The sequence below is a fragment of the Notechis scutatus genome, chromosome 1 (assembly GCF_049901735.1).
Source record: "Notechis scutatus isolate UNSWTSFEM ecotype Mainland chromosome 1, rNotScu1.2, whole genome shotgun sequence".
Taxonomy (NCBI): domain Eukaryota; kingdom Metazoa; phylum Chordata; class Lepidosauria; order Squamata; family Elapidae; genus Notechis; species Notechis scutatus.
In genome coordinates, this window is record NC_142009.1 from 328,136,552 (window position 1) to 328,160,342 (window position 23,791).

At 36.6% G+C, this 23,791-nt stretch overlaps 1 protein-coding gene across 1 annotated transcript in view; it reads right to left on the reverse strand.

The window, feature by feature from the left end:
• Positions 1 to 284: 284 nt before the first annotated feature.
• The window catches only part of MUC16 (mucin 16, cell surface associated), a 43,840-nt gene continuing 20,333 nt past the window's right edge, over positions 285 to 23,791 (reverse strand). The window contains exons 22-50 of the mRNA XM_087951368.1: positions 23,388 to 23,414; positions 22,536 to 22,678; positions 22,214 to 22,281; positions 20,742 to 20,914; positions 20,192 to 20,218; positions 19,723 to 19,865; positions 19,538 to 19,605; positions 18,702 to 18,874; positions 18,118 to 18,144; positions 17,256 to 17,398; positions 17,072 to 17,139; positions 16,050 to 16,222; positions 15,450 to 15,476; positions 14,626 to 14,768; positions 14,441 to 14,508; positions 13,647 to 13,819; positions 12,657 to 12,683; positions 11,811 to 11,953; positions 11,626 to 11,693; positions 10,817 to 10,989; positions 8,497 to 8,636; positions 7,311 to 7,378; positions 4,778 to 4,932; positions 3,696 to 3,835; positions 2,328 to 2,395; positions 1,950 to 2,122; positions 1,598 to 1,636; positions 1,246 to 1,325; positions 285 to 858 (exon numbers count right to left, since the gene is read on the reverse strand). Of these exons, the coding sequence (XP_087807494.1) occupies positions 763 to 858; positions 1,246 to 1,325; positions 1,598 to 1,636; positions 1,950 to 2,122; positions 2,328 to 2,395; positions 3,696 to 3,835; positions 4,778 to 4,932; positions 7,311 to 7,378; positions 8,497 to 8,636; positions 10,817 to 10,989; positions 11,626 to 11,693; positions 11,811 to 11,953; positions 12,657 to 12,683; positions 13,647 to 13,819; positions 14,441 to 14,508; positions 14,626 to 14,768; positions 15,450 to 15,476; positions 16,050 to 16,222; positions 17,072 to 17,139; positions 17,256 to 17,398; positions 18,118 to 18,144; positions 18,702 to 18,874; positions 19,538 to 19,605; positions 19,723 to 19,865; positions 20,192 to 20,218; positions 20,742 to 20,914; positions 22,214 to 22,281; positions 22,536 to 22,678; positions 23,388 to 23,414 (3,014 nt within the window). The 3' untranslated portion in view covers positions 285 to 762. The remainder of the gene's footprint in view (positions 859 to 1,245; positions 1,326 to 1,597; positions 1,637 to 1,949; positions 2,123 to 2,327; positions 2,396 to 3,695; positions 3,836 to 4,777; positions 4,933 to 7,310; positions 7,379 to 8,496; positions 8,637 to 10,816; positions 10,990 to 11,625; positions 11,694 to 11,810; positions 11,954 to 12,656; positions 12,684 to 13,646; positions 13,820 to 14,440; positions 14,509 to 14,625; positions 14,769 to 15,449; positions 15,477 to 16,049; positions 16,223 to 17,071; positions 17,140 to 17,255; positions 17,399 to 18,117; positions 18,145 to 18,701; positions 18,875 to 19,537; positions 19,606 to 19,722; positions 19,866 to 20,191; positions 20,219 to 20,741; positions 20,915 to 22,213; positions 22,282 to 22,535; positions 22,679 to 23,387; positions 23,415 to 23,791) is intronic.

Sequence of the window (23,791 nt, forward strand, 5' to 3'; positions counted from 1 at the left end):
GGATGGTGGCAACTAAATTTTAGCTATATACTGTATAACCAGAAAATTAATGCAGAAAGAATTATGCCACTTCTGACTAAAGCTGATTTCTTCATACTTATATTTTTCTTGTACACAGTATTCTAAGACTTGAGTTCATAGTCATATATACCATGACTTTCTTTTAAAAAAAGGTTATTTTAGATTCTTGGTAGAAGTTTAGGTTTCATTTTGTTTTTCATTTTCTTGCTAATGTTTATTGATTTGTAAAAAATGAGGAACATTTGATATATTTACAAAAGGATTGAAAATCATTTCTACCCAAGTTACATTATTTGGAAAACAGATATTACAGTATAGTATACTACAGTACAGTATGACATAATTGCAGCTCAGTATATATTTTCTTTTTACATTTTTTTTTAATGTGCAATAGAATTCATTGATGCTTTGCAGTCTCAAAAGAATGCAAATTGTTTAATACTGATCCATGCTCCAGGCAGAATCTCTCTTTTTTTGGCACTTAAATAATCTAATCTGTAGTTTTTATAGATATTTGAAAAGATACTCCTAGTTTCACAACACATAATAAATAATATGACAGGGTACCCCATCTGTCTATCAATTTGGTGGTCTTCCACAGAATATGCAGTATCTTTTCTTCATCAAGACATTCATTCCAACTATGGTAAACACATTTTTGTTGCACAATATGTGCAAGATTGAACTCTGCAAAAAGGGTCTTCTTGCAGGGAAGGAGCCAAGTTTCCAAAATCTACATCACTATGATTTTTGCATGTCCATGCATGGGAAATAGAGGCCAAAAATATTCCTTTGGATCTGGTACTTGCCTGCTCTCCTCTTCACCCACACAGCAGTCTGATTAAAGACAGAAATAAAACATTTTATGCACATACAAGTGGAGTGCCTTCCTTCTTTTGTCCATTTTCTCTCTCATGATGGACATTCCTACAGGAGTTAACGGTCTCAATTCCATTTGACTTAGTCAGAGGGAGAAACGAATCAGAAGACCCCTTCCATTGGCTCCATTAACTGCTTTTAGGGTCCTTCATTCCCAGAATTGCCTCCATTAACATCCTTGGAGGTCTCAAGGGAACTGTTTCGTCACATTCCCATCCACTATTATTAAAATTCTTCTGAAAAAAATATACACACTCTTCAGGTATTTATTGGAAGAATGTTGAGGATTCCTTATGTTAGAGACTCATCATTAGCCCTCTACTTTGAAGCATAGCGCATACATACCAAAACACATAGAAGGAAGAAAAAGACGGAACCCAGTAAGACGGAGAAGCATATGAGGATGATGGCCCAATAAGGGAGTTCTGGAAATAAGAAATAATGCAAAAGCATAAATTTAATGATGAAATTTACACCCTGTCCATTTACACCCAGCCCATTTCCACCCTTCTCATTTCCACAAGCCACATGCACGTGCATCTGTGCTTTGGATAGACTATGCTGATTCTGTTTCAGTTTACAGCATCTTCTATAATCTATACCATAACAATTCTACATTTCTTCAGTTCAACGCAGAGGGAATGAGGACACTGAAATCTGAAGCTAAAGTATCTTGGGATAAAAAAATCCTAATTACCTTGTTTAGATGGTCCTGTTGTCATGGTTGAAGGAAACACTAGAAAAGAATGGAAGGAAGGAAGGGTTCCATTAAATATGGAAGGGGTAAAAGATAGGAAGAGTCCAGCAGGGATCAAACAAGTCAAGATGACAACCACCACCATGCAACGGAAGCTTTGCTCTTTTTTTTTTTTTTTACATGTGATGCTTTCATTGTATGTGATAGGTGCCATCTTGATTGCTTTTTTACACCCCCACCCACCCATGGAAATCCCTGGCAGAGCCCAAGATTCTCACCTTGACTTGTCTCTCCTTTTCTAATTTATAGCTTCTACCTCTGTCAAACATACCTTGTGCTTCCCTCATCTTACCATTAATATTTATGCTGTTATTGTCCAGGCTGTATTTCCCCATTAGGGTGGCATTCTGAGTCAGGTTTTTAAATATATCATACACAAGGTCTTTGTCAAAAGTCCTTGAACCAAACTCCACTGCAAATGCGCAGATAGAACTGACACCAATTTGAGTTTCATTGCTAGTGGGTCTGAAAAAGAAAAATACAAACCATGGTAAATATTAAAAACTGAGGTTGAGAAGATAAAAATCTGATATTTGTATTTGTTAATGTAAAAACAAAGGACTCATTAGAGTTTTGGAACAGTAGTGGCAGTAGCAAATACAAACAACAAATAGATTTGTGAATGTGGACTGGATACTCAATTAGCTTTGCATCCTGTTGAAAAACACACCTCAAGTTTTTCACTGAACAGCCCAGAAAACTCTTGTTCACATCACTGCGTTGATACAGGTGGTTGAGCTGTTCCAAGGAAAAAGAAGGGGATGGATTAATGGACTACCAAGAATAATAATAAGTTAAGAAAGAACCAAACCTATTCCTCTTCTTTAGGTTTGAAACAGAAAACTTCTTCCATACTTAATTCTGCTTTAAGGAACATGCTGGCTAAAGCTGCAGCATTATCCTTTGCATAAGAGGTGTAAAATGCTCATGATGTCAAATGTGGGGTGATAGATATAAAAAAAAATCACTACATATTCATATTATGTGTTCCCCCTTGTGTGAGGAACACAGGGGCCCACACAACCATGGGTTTGGCTGCACCTTGCCTCTATTAATAACTGCAAAATTTTCCATCTTGGAATTCTTCACCTTTTGAAATTTTATAAAACAGAGTCTGGTTTAATCTGGTTTAATAAAACTGTTAAGGGGCTCTAGCTGGTGCACACTGTAATCAATAAAGTTAAATATTAAAAACAGAATAATTTAGGATTATTTTTTTTAAATATAAAACATTATAAAATTTCAAAAGGTGAAGAATCCGAGGTTGGAAAATTTGCAGTACAATGGACATCATAACTGGCCTACTCATGTGAATTGTAAAATGGAGCAAAATTGCAGTGATCTGCTCATTCCTATTCCTAAGGAGTTAGGCTAGCTGTTAGATATTGCATCTGTTGCTAATTGGTGGTTCTGCAGGGCATTGTATTTTCTGGCTATGTTAAACTGCCCAAGATGCCTTTTAGGTAATGGAGAAGATGACCCAAATCTTACTCAATTCTCCACTTCAGTATCTGACTTCCATTTGACAAAATATCTATCAATGTGCAGAATTTGTCAAGGGATCCACTTTCCCTCTTCTAGCTCTGAAATGGAAGATGAATAGAACAATTCTTTTTGTAAATATTCTTGCATTTCTTTAAAAGCAGGGGGCATGTGGACTAACAGATAGTACGTTAATTTTTCTTTCCAAAGTCAGTCTTATTATAATTACAATACTTCTTCTTAAACATACTCTAATTTAAAGACTTTGCTTGGGAGCAGAAAGGAACATACTTGAAGATTTGGAGATGAAAAATATGATTGGGGTGGGATATATTTGCTATTGATCAATCTTTTTTTAAGGGAAGGCACTTAAACAATCACACTGCCTTCTGTTGTGCTATAACATTACATTAGCATTGTTCCAATGCACAATGGATAAAGAAAAAAATATCTCCAAACTGTAGAACTACTGCTGTTTCTTCTTGTAGGCAGAAAACGTACACACATTTAGGGACTTTAACATCAGTTAATCCTATAGATGTTTTCAGCCATTTACCTCATCCTTGATGCTCGCTTTGGTTTTCTGATAAACCTCTGACTTTGGATTCTTCATGTTCTTGTATGGCAAGTTGATAATGGTGAAATTTACAGTGAAGTTCTTCACCTTTAGCATGTGTGGGGGCTTATCAGTTACTGCTTTGGTATTTGTTTCAAGAATTTTCAATAGAAAAAGGAATGCACAAATATAATAAACATTTCTTTTCATGTAAATTTAACAATCACTCAGTCAAGGCAATTTGAAATAGTGTACAAAAGCTAACAACAATGCAATAATAATAATAAACATAAGTATTTAATTAAATAAATAAACTATATAATTTTAAAATATAGTTAATGTAACCCTCCTGTGTTTTAGGAAATACTTTTCTCTTCAGATTAGTACAGAAGGGTGTTTTATAATATACACATGGGATCGGTTGCACCTATTTTTATAGATTATTATTCTATAAATGTATCTAGAGTTGTTTTTGTTAATTGTTCACTGTTACTGCCTAAAGCCTTTGGGACAAAATAATATAAAATATATAATAAACAAACAAATATTCCACACATGGTGGAGGTCCTCTCACTCCAAGTCCAAAAGGCTTGTAGCAAAGTTATTATAAGCTTCTGAAAGACCCTAAGAGTGTTAAAAATCTGCCTGCTTGCCCGCCCACCTTCCAATCTAATCTAATCTAATCTAATCTAATCTAATCTAATCTAATCTAATCTAATCTAATCTAATCTAATCTAATCTAATCTGTCTCCCTTTTTACAGCCCTAAAATCCCTTAACTTGGGCTAGAGTTGCGGTGACTGAATGGAGCTGAGCATTTACTGGCCAGATGCGCTTCCTGACACCAGGTGGAGATTGCAGTAGATATTTTTTCTTTGTGGCCTACGAGAGAAACATCTGCCACTACCTAGGATTAACTTCTCAATTTTCTGAGTGGCAGGTGACTATCATCACCATGCTGCTCAGATCTGTCTGTCTGTCTGTCTGACATAAGTAATAGGAAAAGAAATATTATAGATTTCATAAAGGTGTGAGCCCTACATTAATGACCATTACCATTTTAGTTCATGCCAATCTTTATACCTTCAATGGTGAAACCCATGATTTGGAACCTGCTACCCAGCCACTGAGAAGTGGCATTCTGGGTCTCTTGTTGAAAAACATTTTTGATGGTGTCTTTGCTGTTATTCCCTGCAGGATGGAAGTAACACTTGCAATCAACTATGATGGAACCAATTCTAAAAAATATAGTGGGGGGGTTAGGAAGAGAGAGAAAAGACATGAGTCGACTTCAGACTAAAGCTAAGAAGCAAGTCGGATTAGCAGTAAAATATTTTAATCCATACAAGCATTTCAAATTGTATTACCGCTAGGTAAAGTTAGACATTTTCAGAGGCAACTTTCAAAATCATCCTGAGTTTTGATGTCTTGATGACATGACTAAGATCAAAATGCATACAGAACAAAAGATTCCTACTATAGTATGCTGAAACTTCATAATCAAAGTATTTTGCTAATATATTATTTGCCATAAATAGCTTTTTTAGTGGTACAGAATTTCTAGCCAGCAGAACCACTGAGAGCTATATTTCCTATTATCTTAGTCAAAGGCTTCTCAACTACCCACAAAGAAATATATTGCTCTTGGCTTCTTTTACTGAAAAAGCCAATTTGGCTAAGTCACTAAACACTAAATTCAAAAATAAGGCCTGATATACAGTGGCCGAGGTTAAAACCCAACAAATTCAGCTAAAACCAGATAAGCCACATGATGGGTTATTATGTACATTGACCTATTAGGAGTGGGGGGGGGATTTACTTTGGTGGAAATAATAATGCATCTCCATGAAGTTTCTAGATTTCAGCACATAAAAAAATGAAGATTTCCTGGTAACATTTCCCATTCTGATATGTGCATTAGATAAGCAAGTTAACTTTTGTCTTATTTATAAAATAAGGTTGGATTCACACAACTAAAATTGGCTATGATAATAGCTTGTTGGGAATTTTGTGATTCAATGTGCTGCAGCTATCAGACACTGACAATGTGTTGTATGAACAGGCTAGCACATTAATAATAAGATAGTCCATTAGTTTGGGATTAATATACGTGCGTGCAATATTTCTCTTTATCAAGCTGGGTTTTTTGTGTTATCAGAACTACATAAATGAGGAACATGTCAACTAGCTGACCACCATGGCCTGAGGTACTTCTATGGCTCTGATTATTAACCAATGCTGCAATACTCCAAGTGAACCATACTTTTATTTTTAAAAATTCATTTTTTTCAATTTAGATGGCCGCTCATCTCAAGTTCATGATTTTGTGCAGCTAACAATATTTAAAGCAGGAAAAAGACAATACACATTGTCTTTTCTCTATTTTAAATATTGTTAGCTACACAAAATATATATAAACCTATCTAATGTAACTATTACATTATATATATAAAATATATATAAACTTATTAATGATAAATGAACATAACCATAGCATGGGCTCAGCCATACCTCCTGACAACTTAGGCCCAGTGACAGAATCATGTCTGCTTTTGTTTTCACTCATATCCCTGCCCTTAATTCTTTCAATCAATATCAACTGGACTGGAAGATTTCAATGTCTTGAGAAAAATCTGGCCATTCTCATATTTGATTATTTTGGAATACCTTTCCTAAGATACCAGCTCAGGAGCAGCAGGGCCTGGCAACCTTTTTAATGCCAAGAGCTGCATTTTCTAGGACTGATCTGTTTAGTGAATCCACATGGTAGGCCTAGTAAGGAATGAATGTGTCCAGTGCTTAAAATGGGCGTTCTGTTTCTGGTACATAGTTTATTATTCTTTCTAACTTCCCCCTTTCCCCCCCTCTTTGAGACACTTTTCTTCCCTCTCTCCCAAACTGCAATTTAGAAAGAGCTCCTGATGAACTTGCACAGAGCTTTTGTAATTAGGCCCAGCTATCCAGGGCTAGCTAATGGGTAAATGGATGGAAAGCAATGGCCTATGTGCAGGAAAGAGGTAAGGAATGAAATTCTCCTTTATTTTCAGTAGCCCTAAATTGTATCAGCTGTAAAGTCTGAAGAAATGTAAAAATTGGGGAGTATTATTTTGATGTCTATTCTGCAATGTTTGATCTACTTTACTTGGAAAGGTGGGTAAGGAAGGGAAAGGAGACTCTAGTTCTTTTACAGACATGCTGGTTTGGAATTCTGGAAGTTAAAAGCCCAACGTGCTTGGAGAATGTGAGTTGGGAAATACTGTGTTTTCTTGTTTTTATTTTATTATTTGTAGGTTAATGCAATATTGATAAATAGTTTCCTAGTATGCTGCAAAAACAATCCCTTACCTAGAGAATACTATCTCAGTTAAAAGTTTTATGTGGCCAGATTAATATCTTCAAGTGCTTGAGGACAGATAAGATCCAAACTATGAGTGTATAGACATAATTTAAATATTTTATAAAATCATAATTTACTTAATTATAGTTTCTTGAGTAAGCCACATCTGGCTGAATTCATGTACCATAATAAGCCATCACAATTCATTTGGTTTTGATTTAATTATTTATGAACTCGATATCAAGGTCTTGCTCAGAGCCACCTTTGGTAAATACTGACCTTAATTTAGTTACAGCACAAATTTTGAATCCATCGCTGATGAAGCTCTGTTGGAAGAGTTGATTCAACTGGAATCAAATCAAATTAAATCCTATTAAGCTTAAATCTGCATGTTAAATCTCTTGTTTGGTGCATAATAAGTTACCTACACTATTGAATTGTGAAAGAGGTGAGTACCCAAAACAGATCTGAGAACAAACTGTTCCACAAGAACTACACTACAGTTGCAGTTTAATCATTAAGTGTTGTATATTATGATTTATGATGAATGTATTTTTATGTTGACTGTGATCATGTTTTATCACTTATAGCTTTTATGTACAATGAGAGCTTTTGCACTGAAGACAAATTCCTTGTGGTCCAATCACACTTGGCCAATAAATAATTCTATTCTATTCTATTCTATTCTATTCTATTCTATTCTATTCTATTCTATTCTATTCTATTCCATTCCATTCCATTCCATTCCATTCCATTCCATTCCATTCCATTCCATTCCATTCCATTCTATTCTATTCTATTCTATTCTATTCTATTCTATTCTATTCTATTCTTATAGAATAGAATAGAATCTTGATTTATTGGATCTTGATTATTGGATTCAGATACACATTTTTCACTCTGATTCTATCATTAAATGGAGTAAGATCTGTCCAACTAAGATCATCCCAAAGGTGCTTTTTTCAAGAGGCAACTGGACTTTCTTGTTTTTCTTTGAAAATATTTTGCTTCTTATCCAAGAAAAACAAGAAAGTCAAGTTGCTTCCTTAAAAAAGCACCTTTGGAATAACCATGACCTGGATGACTGAGAATCTCCATAGGCATGTCTAATTGAGAGTTTGCCCATTAAATCAAGATTTAACTATTACATTGAGATTATTACTACAAACAATAAATTTACATCAATTATGTATGAGGCAGCTTGATAAAGTGATATGTTTGAATTTAATGGATGTTCAGATTTAATGGACATTCTCTTCCTGGACTATTGTTATTATAAAGTTATAGGTATGCCAGTTTGTGGAAGGAATGGATATAAAATAGGAATATTAATTCAAAAACATTCTACAAAAAGGGGGAATGAAAGAATGTGAGGGAGACTTGCAATGGCATTATCTTACTGTAGTTCCCTATCATGTTTTCATTCAGGGTTTGCAGTAGAGGACTTCTAAGTGAAAATCCTCACCTCATTACTGATGGAACCCATCAATTGCTTATATTCTGGTGATAACGGATTTGTATTGGTCAAGTTCTTGTTGATAATTTTGAAACCAAGCTCATAGCCTACTAGATCTGGAGCTGAATCAGTTGTAGATGGTGAATATCCTAGAAGGAAACAAGAAGCGATCTGCTACTTTTTTTCTTTTACTTTCTTTTCCCACTTTATATCAAGCAAATTCAAAGCAGTTAGTGTCATGGCTGCTTCCTTGATTTAATTTTTATTAAGAATGTTGGTTATAACAGTAAAATCTAATACAAAGTAAATTTAATAAAAAGAGTATTCAGAAAAGAAAAAAGTGCTTGGAAAACAAAAAAAAAAGAAAAGTAAGAATATAATAAAGAAAGAGAAAATAAATGTATGAAGGAGTGATTTCCAACCTTCATAACAATATGTTTAAACAAATTTAGTGATTCTTCAACCCTAATAAAGTTATTTTTTGATAAGAATTTTATTAAGAACCAAAAAGCTAATAAAGAGTAAAAAAGCAAAGAAAGACAAAAGCAGGTGTGAAAAAGAAAAGTTTCCAATTTTCTTGGCAGCAAATATAGTACAATTACAAAATTGTGTCTTACACTATATTACAAAAAAGAATATACATATATTACTATATTACTTTTTATTATCATTTTTTTTCTAATCAAAACCACAAATCATAAATGCATTTTTTCAGTTGAATGCAAAAAGTCTAGAAGGAATTTCCAGTCAGCCATAAATGTAGATATTGGGGTTTTTCTGATCAAAGAAGTTAATATAGCCATCTTCATTCGTTTCATCATCTTCATCATCTTTGCCTTTATTGTGGCTAGTGCAGAATTGTTCCACTTTTAAGCATATAATAATCTTGCTGCAGTTATCATACATAAAACAAAGTTCCGTAGCTTTTTTCTAGTTGCCTATCCATTGGTCCCAAAAGGAAAGTCTCTGGTTTCAGTTTTAACTTTTACAATCTTCTTAATGAATAGTATGTATTTGCATCCAGCTTATTTTACTTTTTTACATGTCCACCAAAATGTGATTAAATATGTCCCTTTACATTGTTCACATTTCCAGCAAATATTCAAAGTGCCTTTATACATTCTAAACCGTTTCTCTGCTGACAGATAGCAATGTACATCATTTTATAAAAATTCTCTTTGAGATTACAACCTAATCTAAATTTCAGCCCGTTAGCCGCATATTTTCCCATTGATCCATTTATACATTGTAGCCAAAAATTTTATCCCATTTTATCATACATCTTCATGTGTTCTTTTTTTGATATTTCATCAGAGGTTTGTACATCTTAGCAATAACATGTTCATCATTAATACATAATTATATTTCAAAGTCAGTCTCATATTGTTGAAAACCATTAAAAAAATTATCCACCAAAACTTTCTGTTAAGTGTACATAAGAAAAACATTGACAAGAGTATTTTATTCTCAAATCTTCTCTTGATATCATTTTATAATCCCCTTGTGAAAATTTTAGTACATAGCAAAAAATGAAACACTTATCATTTGTCTTCTATAAAATGCTTCTTGCACCGAAGCCAAAAAGGTGTTTTCAGGCAGAATCTATATTTATATTTATTCCACATTATAAGAATAGCCCATCTGACATGAGTTCTAAAGTCTACATTCACTTAGCAACATCTTCTTTTATTTGCTCTCTTAATTTTACAAATCTTTCATCCATTCTTTCTTCAAAACCATCAACTTTTTCCTATGTGATAAAATTATCATTTGTTAAGAAAAGTTTGAAAGTACACACCATGCATCCATTTTTAATTGCTTGACACATTAGGCCAGGTCTATCCTAAACATGAAAGGGTATTTCAAGAGTATGACTATTTCTATAAAGTACACCAGCAATTTCAATGTTCTAAGGAATTTTGTATAAAATTTATGTGATGTGATAATCCTCTTTGGGTAGAAATTATTTGCTCTCTAATACAATAACAATAACTCAATGTAAAGTGTCCATCTAGCCCAATGTTTGCTCGTAGAAGATCCTGGGGCATCAACTGGAGAATAGTAAATTTAGAACAGAGTTACCAGCTCTGGACTACAAAATTCCAAATGACCATGAGGTGTCAATAAGCATTGCTGCCATCTAGTAATCACCCAGATTTTTGTAATCCAAACCCAATAGACATATTAAAAAAATTGTAGCCCACTAGCATCTCTTGTTGCTATCATTGAGACACAGCACCATTTAAGTTAGATAATGTTGGTCAGAAGTAATTCAGTGCTGGACAGCCTCAAACATTTTTAGTCACAAAAGCAAAATTATGCTTCTTACCATTAACAAAAAGGCTGTTTGGATCCAGATTGTACCGTCCCATCTTGGTGAAATGGTTGGTTTCATCTACGAATTTCTGATATATATTGATTGGATCGAAAGTGGGGGCTGTAGCAGCTTTACGATAGCAGCACACACTGTCTACTTCAGTGTACCTCTTCTGATTTACAGATCTGAGAAGCAAAAGATACAAATAAAAATATATTCACGACAGCTGTACAGATCTTGCATCTACCCGGCAATCTGAAGTATAAAAGGACTTCAATATCAGCTCTGTTGTATTTCAGGACCTATATCCTTGATTCTTATCTTGACACTGCAGCAATTGCAGCAGAGAAGAACACACAGTGTGAGAGAGAGACACCCTAAAAGGCCTCTTATTATTTTCAGGCTTTTAAAGGGACAACAGCCAAAAGCCTTGCTGACTCATTCCCATTATTACATCATTGCATCTGCATCAGTGCATATTGCAGCAACTTAGTCAGCTCTTAAATCACTACCCTGACATTTCTTCCTGCCAGTTTGAATATTTAGTTTGCCCATGTTTATTTTCAAGCTCATTTCAAACAAATATTGAAGCAAAGAAATTACAGTATTTGGGATGAAAATGAGAGATCAACTTTTTTAGAAATTAAAATGGGGATAATAGTGACATGTTGAAAAATGAAACTGAAATAAACCATGGGCTCCCTCAAATGTTATAAGATGTTGTGAGAGATATAGATCTCTCACAGAGATATTAGAATCCATTAATTCCCATTCTAAGGCATTTACGGATCACTAAAAAATTTCCAACCCATATTGCTTACCTTAATGTTGATAAACTACAGTTGATCAAATCAGGTCCAATGTCACTGTTTTTCAATATATCTCTTAGCTAGGTATAAAGAAAAAACTGTGTAATTATTGCCAATAGTAAAACACTATTGCTGACTATATTATGAAAGTCTTATGTGGAAGAGCTATTGAACTAAGTATGCATTGATCTTCTTACCAAATTAACGAAGGATCGTTGTGTTGAGCTGAAAACCCTTGATGTGGGATCAGCCATCTGTGGCCTATAGATCAAATTGGTTGCAGTGAAGTTGACTGTAAAGCATTCAGTTGCCACTGGAGGTTTGGAGGTAGGAGGAAGAGCTAGAAGAGACACAGTGAATCTCAGATATGGAAACCAGAGTTGATGGCATATAATCAATCACTGTTTTGTATTTTGCACTTCCTGTCATGAACTCAGTGGTGCATAACAAAAATTTAAGAACGGGCATATGCTTTTCACAGTTTGAAAGTAACTGTTATTCTCGATCTGCTGTGGATCCAGAAAAGAGCAAGAAGCACGAGCAGGGGCTGAAAACCAAGTTGTGGAAAAGAAAGATTGATGGTTTAAGCCTTGAGAACAGAAGACTGCGCAGGACTGTGGTAGCCCTTTTCAAGAATGTAAAGAGGTATTTTGCAGAAGGGCATTTCCTGTAAAGTCCCAACAAGCGATATAAATTCACAAGGCAGTTTCTTGTTCAGTATTACAGAACAGTTCCTAATGGTCATAATCAGAGTTGGAATATCAGAAATCAGTATCCATTCTTTGTTTAAAGATCTTTACAGAATACACCACTTTGGGGACTGACATGGTACACTGGTTAACACCTTTTACTGTCTGGAAAATCTAATATTCAACCTGCTCCTATATCCCTGTGGTTTCCACCCATCACTTGTGGCAAAAGCCTCTACAGCATATTGCTTTACTTGGTCTGCAATCGGTATATTTTGGACAAGGTTCGACATTTTAGATTGTGTATCACAGTTCAAGTCCATGGCTCAAGAAACTTCTGAAAAGTGTACTTACTGGTCTGAGGTGATGCTTCATGATAATCTGAAATGGAAAGAGAGTTTCAGAAATGGAAAGAGTCACCAAAGAAGGCACAAGAGTACACTAAAATGGAAAGCCTCTCTCAAGCTGTCCACCATGAGAAAAATAGCATACAATAAATTCCTCCTATACACTTGCAATTATTCCATGTCAACAAATCTCAGATAGTTGGGTTTTAAAATAATCATGAAGTAACTCTATATAAAGTGTCCACCTAGTGGTTGTTTATAAGAAGGTCCTGGGACAGCATCAGAGAAAAATCATCAGGCCTGGATAGCAAAACTCCAAATGACCATGAGGTGTTGCTTCCATGTAGTGGTCATTTAGATTTTAGTAGTGCAAATTTGATATAGCTGAAGAAAGTCTTGTAGCCCTCTGACATCTCTCCATGGGGGTCATAGAGAAGAACTACCCTTAACCAGGGGTGGGATTCTACCAGTTCGGACCTATTCGCTAGAACCGGTTGTTAACATTCTAAGCAGTTCAGAGAACCGGTTGTTAGAAGAAATTACTGGCCTAATCCTGTAAGGAAGGCAGGAAGGAAACATTCTGGTGTTGCTTACAGAAACTGCCTCTCTGTTAACCCTTATTACATTCTTGGCAGAACTAGACTTCCTGCCTCAGGAACTTCTCTGGAGTTTTTTTTCCTCTCCTTTGCTGGTACTTTGCTTGTGCGGAGTGACCATTCAAGGTTACAATGGCACTGAAAAAAGTGACTTATGACCATTTTTCACACATGACTGTGGGGATGCTGCAACAGTCATGAGAGGCCGGCGAGGAGATGTGTGCCTCGATGTGAGCAATATTGAGGTGGCCACGCCCACCAACTAAACCACACCCACAGAACTGGCTGTTAAAAAATTTGAATCCCACCCCTGCCCTTAACTTATGTAACATTAGTCAGAACTGATCCAGTGCCAGCCAACCTCATAACCTCTTCATTCAAGAAAACCATCTTCTTCTTACCATTAACAAAAAGGCTGTTTGGGTCCAAGCTGTACCTCCCCATCTTGGTGAAACCATTGGTCTCATTTATGAATTTGTGATATATGTTCACTCGATCAAAAGGTGGAGCTGTGGCATTTTTACGGTAGCAGCAGACACTATCTATGCCGGTGTTCTTGCCCTGATTCACGGGTCTGAGAATGAAAAGACACATCTTGAGATATATTCAGAGAAGCTGTGGAAGACTTGGATGGTTTCACATAGGTAATGTTGCACTTGGATCTACCTGGCAGGCCTAAAAGTAAAAGGTGAGGGCTTCCAGTTCAGAATTTATACAGATCTGCTGAATTATTGCAACCTTGACCATTTTGTTGACATTAGTTTGTTCTACGAGTGTGCCACCTCACATTTTTCTTCCCCCTGTTTGGCTATTTAGGATCCTCTCTGGGTATTTCCTAGCTGATTTCATTGTTGAATGGCTCCCTACATTAGAGGGACACAGTTCAATCACCCTCTTTTTGGAGTTTTTCAATCAGTATTTTTAATCTGGGGTTTCACTTTTGGAACAATTGGAGGAAACTAACCATGAAGCCTCTAGCTAAGTAATAGGAACTAAATTTTGAGCAAAGAAATGGTTTGGGATGAAAATGCGGAAGGGAGTCTTTTACAGATTTGTATACAATGTGCTCCATTACAGACTGGAACTGAAACAAACTATGGGTTCGCTCAAATATGATTAAATGTTGCAAGAGTCATCCCTATATCAGGGCACTTAGGTATCACGGGAAAAAGAATCTCCATCTCATAATATTTACCTTACTGTTGATAAAGTACAGTTGATCAAATCAGGACCAATCTTGCTGGTGCTCAATATTTGTCCCAGCTAGGTTTAAAGGAAAAACTATGTATTTATTGCTGGTAGTAAAATACTAATTCTGATTATTTTATGAAAATCTTATATGCAAGAGCAGCTGGGGTAAGCATGCATTTGTTTCCTCACCAATTTAGCGTAGATTGCTTGTGCTGAACTGAACAACTTTGACTTGGGATTACTCATCTGTGGCCTATAGATCAAATTGTTTGTAGTGAAGTTGAGTGTAAAGCATTCAGTTGCCACTGGAGGTTTGGAAGTGGGAGAAACAGCTGGAAGATAAATAATGGATCTCAGATATGGAAACCAGAATTGATGGGATATAATCTGTCCATCAATCATAGTTCAGTGGTGCTTTACAGATGTTTAAGAACAAGCATATGCTTTTCACAGTTTGAAAATAACAGTTATTCTTGATCTATTGGGGTCCAGAAAAGGGCAAGAAGGATAAGCGGAGGCTGGTAATCAGGTAGTGCAAAAGAAAGATTGATAGGTTAATCCTGGAGAACATAGGCCTGAGCAAAACTATTGTAGCACTTTTCAAGAATGTAAAGGGGTACTATACAAAAGGACATGGCCTGTTCTATAAATTCTCAAGATGAACAAGCCACATTCTTGTTCGATGTTATAGAACAACTCCCAACGGTCATGGTTTTAAGTTGGAATATAGAAGTCAGTACTGACTCTCTTTTTGAAAATCTCTGTGGAATACACCACTTTGGGAATTGACATGGTCCACTAGTTGACACCTTTTACTGTCTGGAAAATCTTCTCAATATTTCACTTACTTCTATATCCCTATGGTTTCCACAGATCATTTGTGGCAAAAGCCTCTAGGGCATACTACTTCACTTATTCTGAAATTGGTACATGTGGGACAATGTTGGAGGTTTTAGATTGTGTAGCACAGTTGGAATTTATGGCTCAAGAAACTTCTGTAAAGGTGTACTTACTGGTCTGAGGTGATGCTTCATGATAATCTGAAATGAAAAGAGAGTTGTAGCAATTGAAAGAGAATCACAAAAGAAGGCACAAGCATACAATGATTTAGGAAGTCGCTCTCAAGCTCTTCACCATGAGAAAAATAAAGTATGATAAATTCTTCCCACATACTTCCAACTACTCCATGTCAAGAAATCTCAGATAGTGGGGTTTTGAATTATCCTGAAGGTCCCCAAATAGCAGCAGTCTTTAGTTTAAATAGGCCACTGTGAGCTAACTCTATATAAAAGTATCCACCTATTCCAATGATTGCTTGTAGAATGTCCTGGGACACAGTCAGAAAAAGTCATCAAGAACAACAGAGCCAGCACGTCTGGAATGCAAAACTCCAGATGACCATGAGGTGTTAATAAATACTGTTGCCGTGTAGTAGTCATTAGATTTTTGTACGCTGAAGTTGGTAGACCTAAAGAAAGTCTTAAGCACTCTGGCATCTCTCCAAGGTGTCACAGAGAGGAACTATCACTTAAGTTACATAACATTGGTCAGATCCAGTTCAGTTCTAGGCCAACCTCACAACCTCTTCAACATGAAAGCCATTTTCTTCTTACCATTAACAAAAAGGCTGCTTGGGTCCAAGTTGTATCTCTCCAGCTTGGTGAAACCATTGGTCTTATTTATGAATATGTGATATATATTCACTCGATCAAAAGGTGGAGATGTGGTATTTTTACGGTAGCAGCAGACACTGTCTACTCCAGTGTTCTTGCCCTGATTCACAGGTCTGAGAATGAAAACACACAACTTAAGATATATTCAGAGAAGCTATAGAGGACAGTAGTTAGAATGCAGTGCTTGCCGGATGCCTGCAATTTGGCAGTTCAAATCTCACCAGGCTCAAGATTGACTCAGCCTTCCATCCTTACAAGGTGGGTAAAATGAGGACCCAGATTGTTGGGGGCAATATGCTGGCTCTGTAAAACTGCTTTGCGAGGGCTGTAAAGCACTAAGAAGCAGTATATAAGTCTAAATGCTATTGCTATCTCACAGAGGTAAGGTCACACTTGGATCTACTTGGAAGATTGAAATGTAAAAGGTGATGTCTCCCAGATCAGACTTAATACAGATCTGCTAAATTATTGAAAACTTTATCATTTTGTTGACACTGGTTTGTTCCATGAGTGTGCCACCTCACATTTTTCATCCCCCTTATTTGACTATTCAAGATCCCATCTAAGGTATTTCCTAGCTGATTTCATTCTTGAATGGCTCTCTGCATTACGGGGGCACAGTTCTATCACCTTCTTTTTGGAGTTTTTCAGTCAGTATTTTTAATTTGGTGTTATTAAATTTTGAAATTCCACTTCAAACCTAATTTTGGGGAGACATGGAGGAAGCTAACCAGGGAGCCTCCAGTACACTGATGGGAACTGAATATTGAAGCAAACAAATGATTTGGGATAAAAATGCATGAAGGAATCTTTTAGAGATTTGTATAACAAGGTGATATGTTACAGACTGGAACTGAAACAAATTATGGGTTTGCTCAAATATGACTAGATGTTGCAAGAGGTCATCCCCATAATGGGGCATTCAGGTATCATGAAAAAAGTCTCCATCTGATGTTACTTACCTTAATGTTGATAAACTACAGTTGATCAAATCAGGTCCAATGTTGCTGGTCTTCAATATCTGTCCCAGCTAGGTTTAAAGGAAAATGGTGTATTTATTGCTGGTAGTAAAATACCGTTGCTGACTATTTTATAAAAATCTTATGTGAAAGAGCAGCTGGGGTAAGCATGCATTTGTTTCCTCACCAATTTACAGAAGGTTCCTTCTGCTGAACTGAACAGCTTTGACTTGGGGTTGCCCATCTGTGGCCTGTAGATCAAATTATTTGTAATGAAGTTGAGTGTAAAGCATTCAGTTGCCACTGGAGGTTTGGAAGTGGGAGAAACAGCTGGAAGAGAAGTAATGGATCTCAGATATGGAAACCAGAATTGATAGTATATAATCTATCCGTCAACCACTATTTAGTATCTTGCAGTTCCTGTCATGAACACAGAGTTCAGTGATGCTTTACACATGTTTAAGAACAAGTATATGCTTTTCACAGTTTGAAGTTAACTGTTATTCTTCATCTATTGTGGGTCGAGAAAAGGGCAAGAAGGATGAGCAGAGGCTAGAAACCAAGTTGTGCAATAGAAACTTGATGGGTTAAGCCCAGGAAGAAGCCTGAGCAGGATTATGGTGGAATATTTCAATAATGTAAAGGGGTACTATACAAAGGCTGTGGCCTGTTCTGTAAATTCCCAGGATGCACAATAAATTCACAAACCAGATTCTTGTTCAATGTTACAGAAAAAAATCCTATTGGTCATAATCAGAGATGGAATATCAGAAATCAGTATCCACTCTGTCTGAAGATCTCTAGTGAACACACCTTTTTGGGAAGTGAGATTGTGCGCTGATAGAAACCTTTTACTCTCTGAAAAATCTTCTAATCTGCAACCTGCTCCTACATCCCTATGTTTCCACTCATGGCTTGTGGTAAAAGCCTCTAGGGCATACCGCTTTACTTGCTATGCAATTGGTACATATGGGACAAGGTTGGACATTTTAGATTAGATACCACAGTTGGGGTCCACGGCTCAAGAAACTTCTGTAAAGTGTACTTACTGGTCTGAAGTGCTGCTTCATGATAATCTGAAATGGAAAGTTTCAGAAATGGAAAGAAAGTCACAAAAGAAGGCACAAAAAGACACTAATATGGGAAGTCGCTCTCCAACTTCCCACCATAAGAAAAAGAAGATACAATAAATATCTCCTACATACTTCCAACCATTCCATGTCAATGAATCTCAAATAGTAGGATTGTGAATTATACTGAAGGTTCCCAAATACAAGCAGTGCTTGTTTAAGTAGGCCACTGTAAACTAAAGTGTCCACCTAGCCCAATGATTGCCTATAGGAAGGTCCTGGGTCAGTGTTAGGGAAAAATCAACCAGAAGAACAGAGCCAGTATGTCTGGACTGCAAAATTCCAAATGACCATGAGGTGTTAATAAACACTGCTGCCCTGTTACAGTCATCTAGATTTTTGTAGCCTGAATTTGGCAGAGCCAAAGAAAGGCTTGTAACCCTCTGAAATCTCTCCAAGGGGTTGTAATCAGGAACTATCAATTAAGTTACATAACATTGGTCAGAACCAATTCAGTTCCGGCCAACCTCATAACCACTTTAGTTATGAAGCCATCTTCTTACCATTAACAAAAAGGCTGTTTGGGTCCAAGCTGTACCTCTCCATCTTGGTAAAACCATTGGTCTCGTTTATGAATTTATGATATATGTTCACTCGATCAAAAGTTGGAGCTGTGGCTTTTTTATGGTAACAGCAGACACTGTCTATTCCGGTGTTCTTGCCCTGATTCACAGATCTGGGAATGAAAAGACACATCTTGAGATATATTCAGAGAAGCTGTAGAAGACTTTGGATGGTTTCACATAGGTAATGTTGCAGTTGGATCTCCCTTGCAGGCCTAAAAGTAAAAGGTGAGAGCTTCCAGTTCAGAATTTATACAGATCTGCTGAATTATTGCAACCTTGATTATTTTGTTGACACTGGTTTGTTCTACGAGTGTGCCACCTCACATTTTTCTTCCCCATTTGACTATTTAGGATCCTCTCTGGGTATTTCCTAACTGATTTCATTGTTGAATGGCTCCCTACATTGGAGAGACATAGTTCAATCACCCTCTTTTTGGAGTTTTTCAGACAGTATTTTTAATCTGCTGTTATTAAATTTTAAATTCCACTTCAAATCTAATTTTGGGAAGCCATAAGGAAGCTAACCAGGGAGCTTCCAGTACAGTGATTGGAACTCAATATTGAAGCAAAGAAATGATTTGGGATAAAAATGCACGAAGAGACTTTTAGAGATTTCTATTTCAATGTGATATGTTACAGACTGGAACTGAAACAGATTATGGGTTCTCTCAAATTTGACTAGATGTTGCGAGAAGTCCATATCAGAATCGTTTCATCCCCATAACAGGATATTTGTGTCACGAAATAAAAAATCTCCATCCTATATTACTTACCTTAATTTTGATAAACTACAGTTGATGAAATCAGGACCAATCTTGCTGGTCTTCAATATCTGTCCCAGCTAGGTTTAAAGGAAAAATGATGTATTTATTGCTGGTAGTAAAATACTACTGCTGATTATTTTATGAAAATCTTATGTGGAAGAGCAGCTGGGGTAAGCATGCATTTGTTTCCTCACCAATTTAGCGTAGATTGCTTGTGCTGAACTGAACAACTTTGACTTGGGATTACTCATCTGTGGCCTATAGATCAAATTGTTTGTAGTGAAGTTGAGTGTAAAGCATTCAGTTGCCACTGGAGGTTTGGAAGTGGGAGAAACAGCTGGAAGAGAAATAATGGATCTCAGATATGGAAACCAGAATTGATGGTATATAATCTATCCGTCAACCACTGTTTAGTATCTTGCAGTTCCTGTCATGAACACGGAGTTCAGTGGTGCATTACCAAAGTTGAAGAACAAGAATATGCTTTCCACAGTTAGAAGTTAACTGTTATTCTTGATCTATTGTGGGTCCAGAAAAGGGCAAGAACGGCAAGCAGGGGCTGGAAATCTAATTGTGCAATAGAAAATTGATGGGTTAAGCCTGGAGAACAGAGACCTGAGCAGGAGTATGGTAGAACTTTTCAATAATGTAAAGTGTACTTACTGGTCTGAGGTGATTCTTCATGATAATCTGAAATGGAAATAAAATTGCAAAAATGGAGTCACCAAAGAAGGCCCAAGACCACACTAAAATGGGAAGACTCTCTCAAGCTCTTCACCATGAGAAAAATCAGATATGATAAATTCCTCCTACATACTTCCAACTGCTCCATGTCAAAAAGTAGGGTTGCAAATTATTTAAGTAGGCCACTGTGAATTAACTCTATATAAAGTGTCCATCTAGTCCAATGACTGCTTTTAAGAAAGTCCTGGGACAGTGTCAGGGAAAATCATCCAGAAGAACAGAGCCAGCATTCTGGACAGCAAAACAACAAATGACCATGGGGTGTTAATAAACACTGCTGCCCTGTTATGGTCATGTAGATTTTTGAAGCCCAAATTTGGTAGAGCTAAAGAAAGTCTTGCAGCCCAATTGCATCTCCTTGCTGACACAGACAGGAATTATTGCTTAAGTTACATATCATTGGTAAGAACCGATTCAGTGCCAGCCAACCTCATAAGCTCTTTAGTCATGAAAGCCATCTTCTTCTTACCATTTACAAAAAGGCTGTTTGGGTCCAGGTTGTACCTCTCCAGCTTGGTGAAACCATTGGTCTCATTTATGAATTTATGATATATGTTCACTCGATCAAAAGGTGGAGCGGTGGCATTTTTACGGTAGCAGCAGACACTGTCTATGCCGGTGTTCTTGCCCTGATTCACGGGTCTGAGAATGAAAAGACACATCTTGAGATATATTCAGAGAAGCTGTGGAAGACTTTGGATGGTTTCACATAGGTAATGTTGCACTTGGATCCACCTTGCAAGTCTAAAAGTAAAACGTGAGGGCTTCTAGTTCAGAATTAATACAGTTCTGCTGTATTACTGCAGCTTTTATGATTGTGTTGACACTGGTTTGTTCCACAGGTGCGCCACCTCACATTTTTCTTCCCTCTGGTTTAACTGTTCAGGATCGCCTGTGGGTATTTCCTAGCTGATTTCACTCTTGAATGGCTCCCTACATTAGAGGGACACAGTTCTTCCACCCTCTTTTTGGAGTTTTTCAAACAGTGTTTTTAATTTATTTTTATTTATTTATTTATTTGATTTGCCAATTGTTTACAAGATAATAAGTATAAGTGTATACATAGTTGTGAATACATGAAATGGGTACATATAAGAAAAATAAAAGAAGAATAAGAGAAACAATAGGACAGGGACGGTAGGCACGTTGGTGCGCTTATGCACGCCCTACAGACCTCTTAGGAAAGGGGTGAGGTCAATAGTAGACAGTCTAAGGTTAAAGTTTTTGGGGTTTGGGGAAGAAACTACAGAGTCGGGTAGAGTATTCCAGACATTGACCACTCTATTGCTGAAGTCATATTTCCTGCAATCAAGTTTGGTGCGGTTAACATTGAGTTTGTATCTATTGTGTGCTCTTGTGTTGTTATGGTTGAAGCTGAACTATTCATTGACAGGTAGGACATTGCAATGTATGATTTTATATACCATGCTTAAATCAGACCGAAGACGGTGTAATTCAAGGTTTTCTAGTTCTAGAATTTCAAGTCTGGTGGCATAAGGTATTCTACAACGAGTAGAGGAGTGGAGAACTCTTCTTGTGAAATATTTCTGGACTTTCTCAATTGTGCTAATATCAGATATGTAATGTGGGTTCCAGACTGATGAACTGTATTCAAGTATTGGTCTAGCAAATGTAATCTGGTGTTTCATTTGAATTCCACTTCAAACCTAATTGTGGGAAGTAGTAGAGGAAGCTAACCAGGGAGCCTGTAGTGAAGGGATAGGAATATTGAAGCAAAGAAATGGTTTGGGATAAAAATGCGGAAGGGTGTCTTTTAGAGATTTGTATATCAGTGTGATATGTTACAGACTGGAACTGAAACAAACCATGAGTTATCTCAACCAACTAGATGATGCAAGAAGTTCATTTTAGAATGCTTTAATCCCCATAACAGGGCATTTAGGAATCATTAAAAAAAAATCTCCATTCCATATTACTTACCTTAATGTTGATAAACTACAGCTGATGAAATCAGGACCAATCTTGCTGGTCTTCAATATCTGTCCCAGCTAGGTGTAAAGGAAAAATGATGTATTTATTGCTGGTGGTAAAAGACAATTTCTGATTATTTTATGAAAATCTTATGTTAAGAGCTAATGGGGTAAGTATGAATTTGCCTCCTCAGCAATTTACATAAAAGAACTTGTCTTGGTTTAATGAAAAAACTACGTATTTATTGGCAATAACAAAATACTATTGCTGAGTATATTATGAAAGTCCTAAATTGAGAGCTATTGGACTAAGTATGCATTGATCTTCTTACCAAATTAACGAAGAATCGTTGTGTTGAGCTGAAAACCTTTGATGTGGGATCAGCCATCTGTGGCCTATAGATCAAATTGGTTGCAGTGCAGTTGACCGTAAAACATTCAGTTGCCACTGGAGGTTTGGTGGTGGGAGGAAGAGCTAGAAGAGATACAGTGAATCTCAGATATGGAAACCAGAGTTGATGGCATATAATCAATCCATCAATCACTATTTTGTATTTTGTACTTCCTGTAACGAACACAGTGGTGCATAACAGAAGTTTAAGAACGAGTGTATGCTTTTCACAGTTTGAAAGTAACTGTTATTCTTGATCTACTGTGGATCTAGAAAATGTCAAGAAGCACGAGCAGGGGCAGAGAAGCAAGTTGTGCAAAAGAAAGATTGATGGTTTAAGCCTTCAGAACAGGAGACTGCTTAGGACTGTGATAGCGCTTCCCAAGAATGTAAAGGGTTACTTTGCAGAAGGACATGGCCTGTAAAGTCCCAAGAAGGGATATAAAGTCACAAAGCAGTTTCTTGTTCAGTGTTGTAGAACAATTTCTAATGGTCATAATCAGAGTTGGAATATCAGAAATCAGTATCCACTCTCTGTTTTAAGATGTTAACTGAACATATCATTTTGGGGATTGACATGGTGCACTGGTTAACACCTTTTACTATCTGGAAAATCTAATATTCAACCTCCTCCTACATCCCTGTGGTTTCCACCCATTTCTCGTGGCAGAAGCCTAGGGCATAGTGCTATACTTTTTTTGCAATTGGAATATTTGAGACAAGGTTGGACATTTTAGATTGTGTACCACAGTTAGAGTCAATGGCTGAAGAAACATCTGTAAAGTGTACTTACTGGTCTGAGGTGATGCTTCATGATAATCTGAAATGGAAAGTGAGTTTCAGGAATGGAAAGAGAGTCACCAAAGAAGGTACAAGAGTACACTAAAATAGGAAGTCTCTATCAAACTGTCCACCATGAAAAAAGTAAGATATGATAAATTCCTCCTACACACTTCCAATTATTCCATGTCAACAAATCTCAGATGGTAGTGTTTCAAATCATCCCTAAGATGCCCAAATGGCATCAATCTTTAGTTTAAATAGGCCACTGTGACTAAGTCTACATAAAGTGTCCACTTAATCCAATGATTATTTGTAAGAAGTACTGGGACAGTTTCAGAAAAAAATCATCCAGAAGAACAGAGCTAGCATGTCTGAACTGCAAAATTCCAAATGACCATGTTAATAAATACTGCT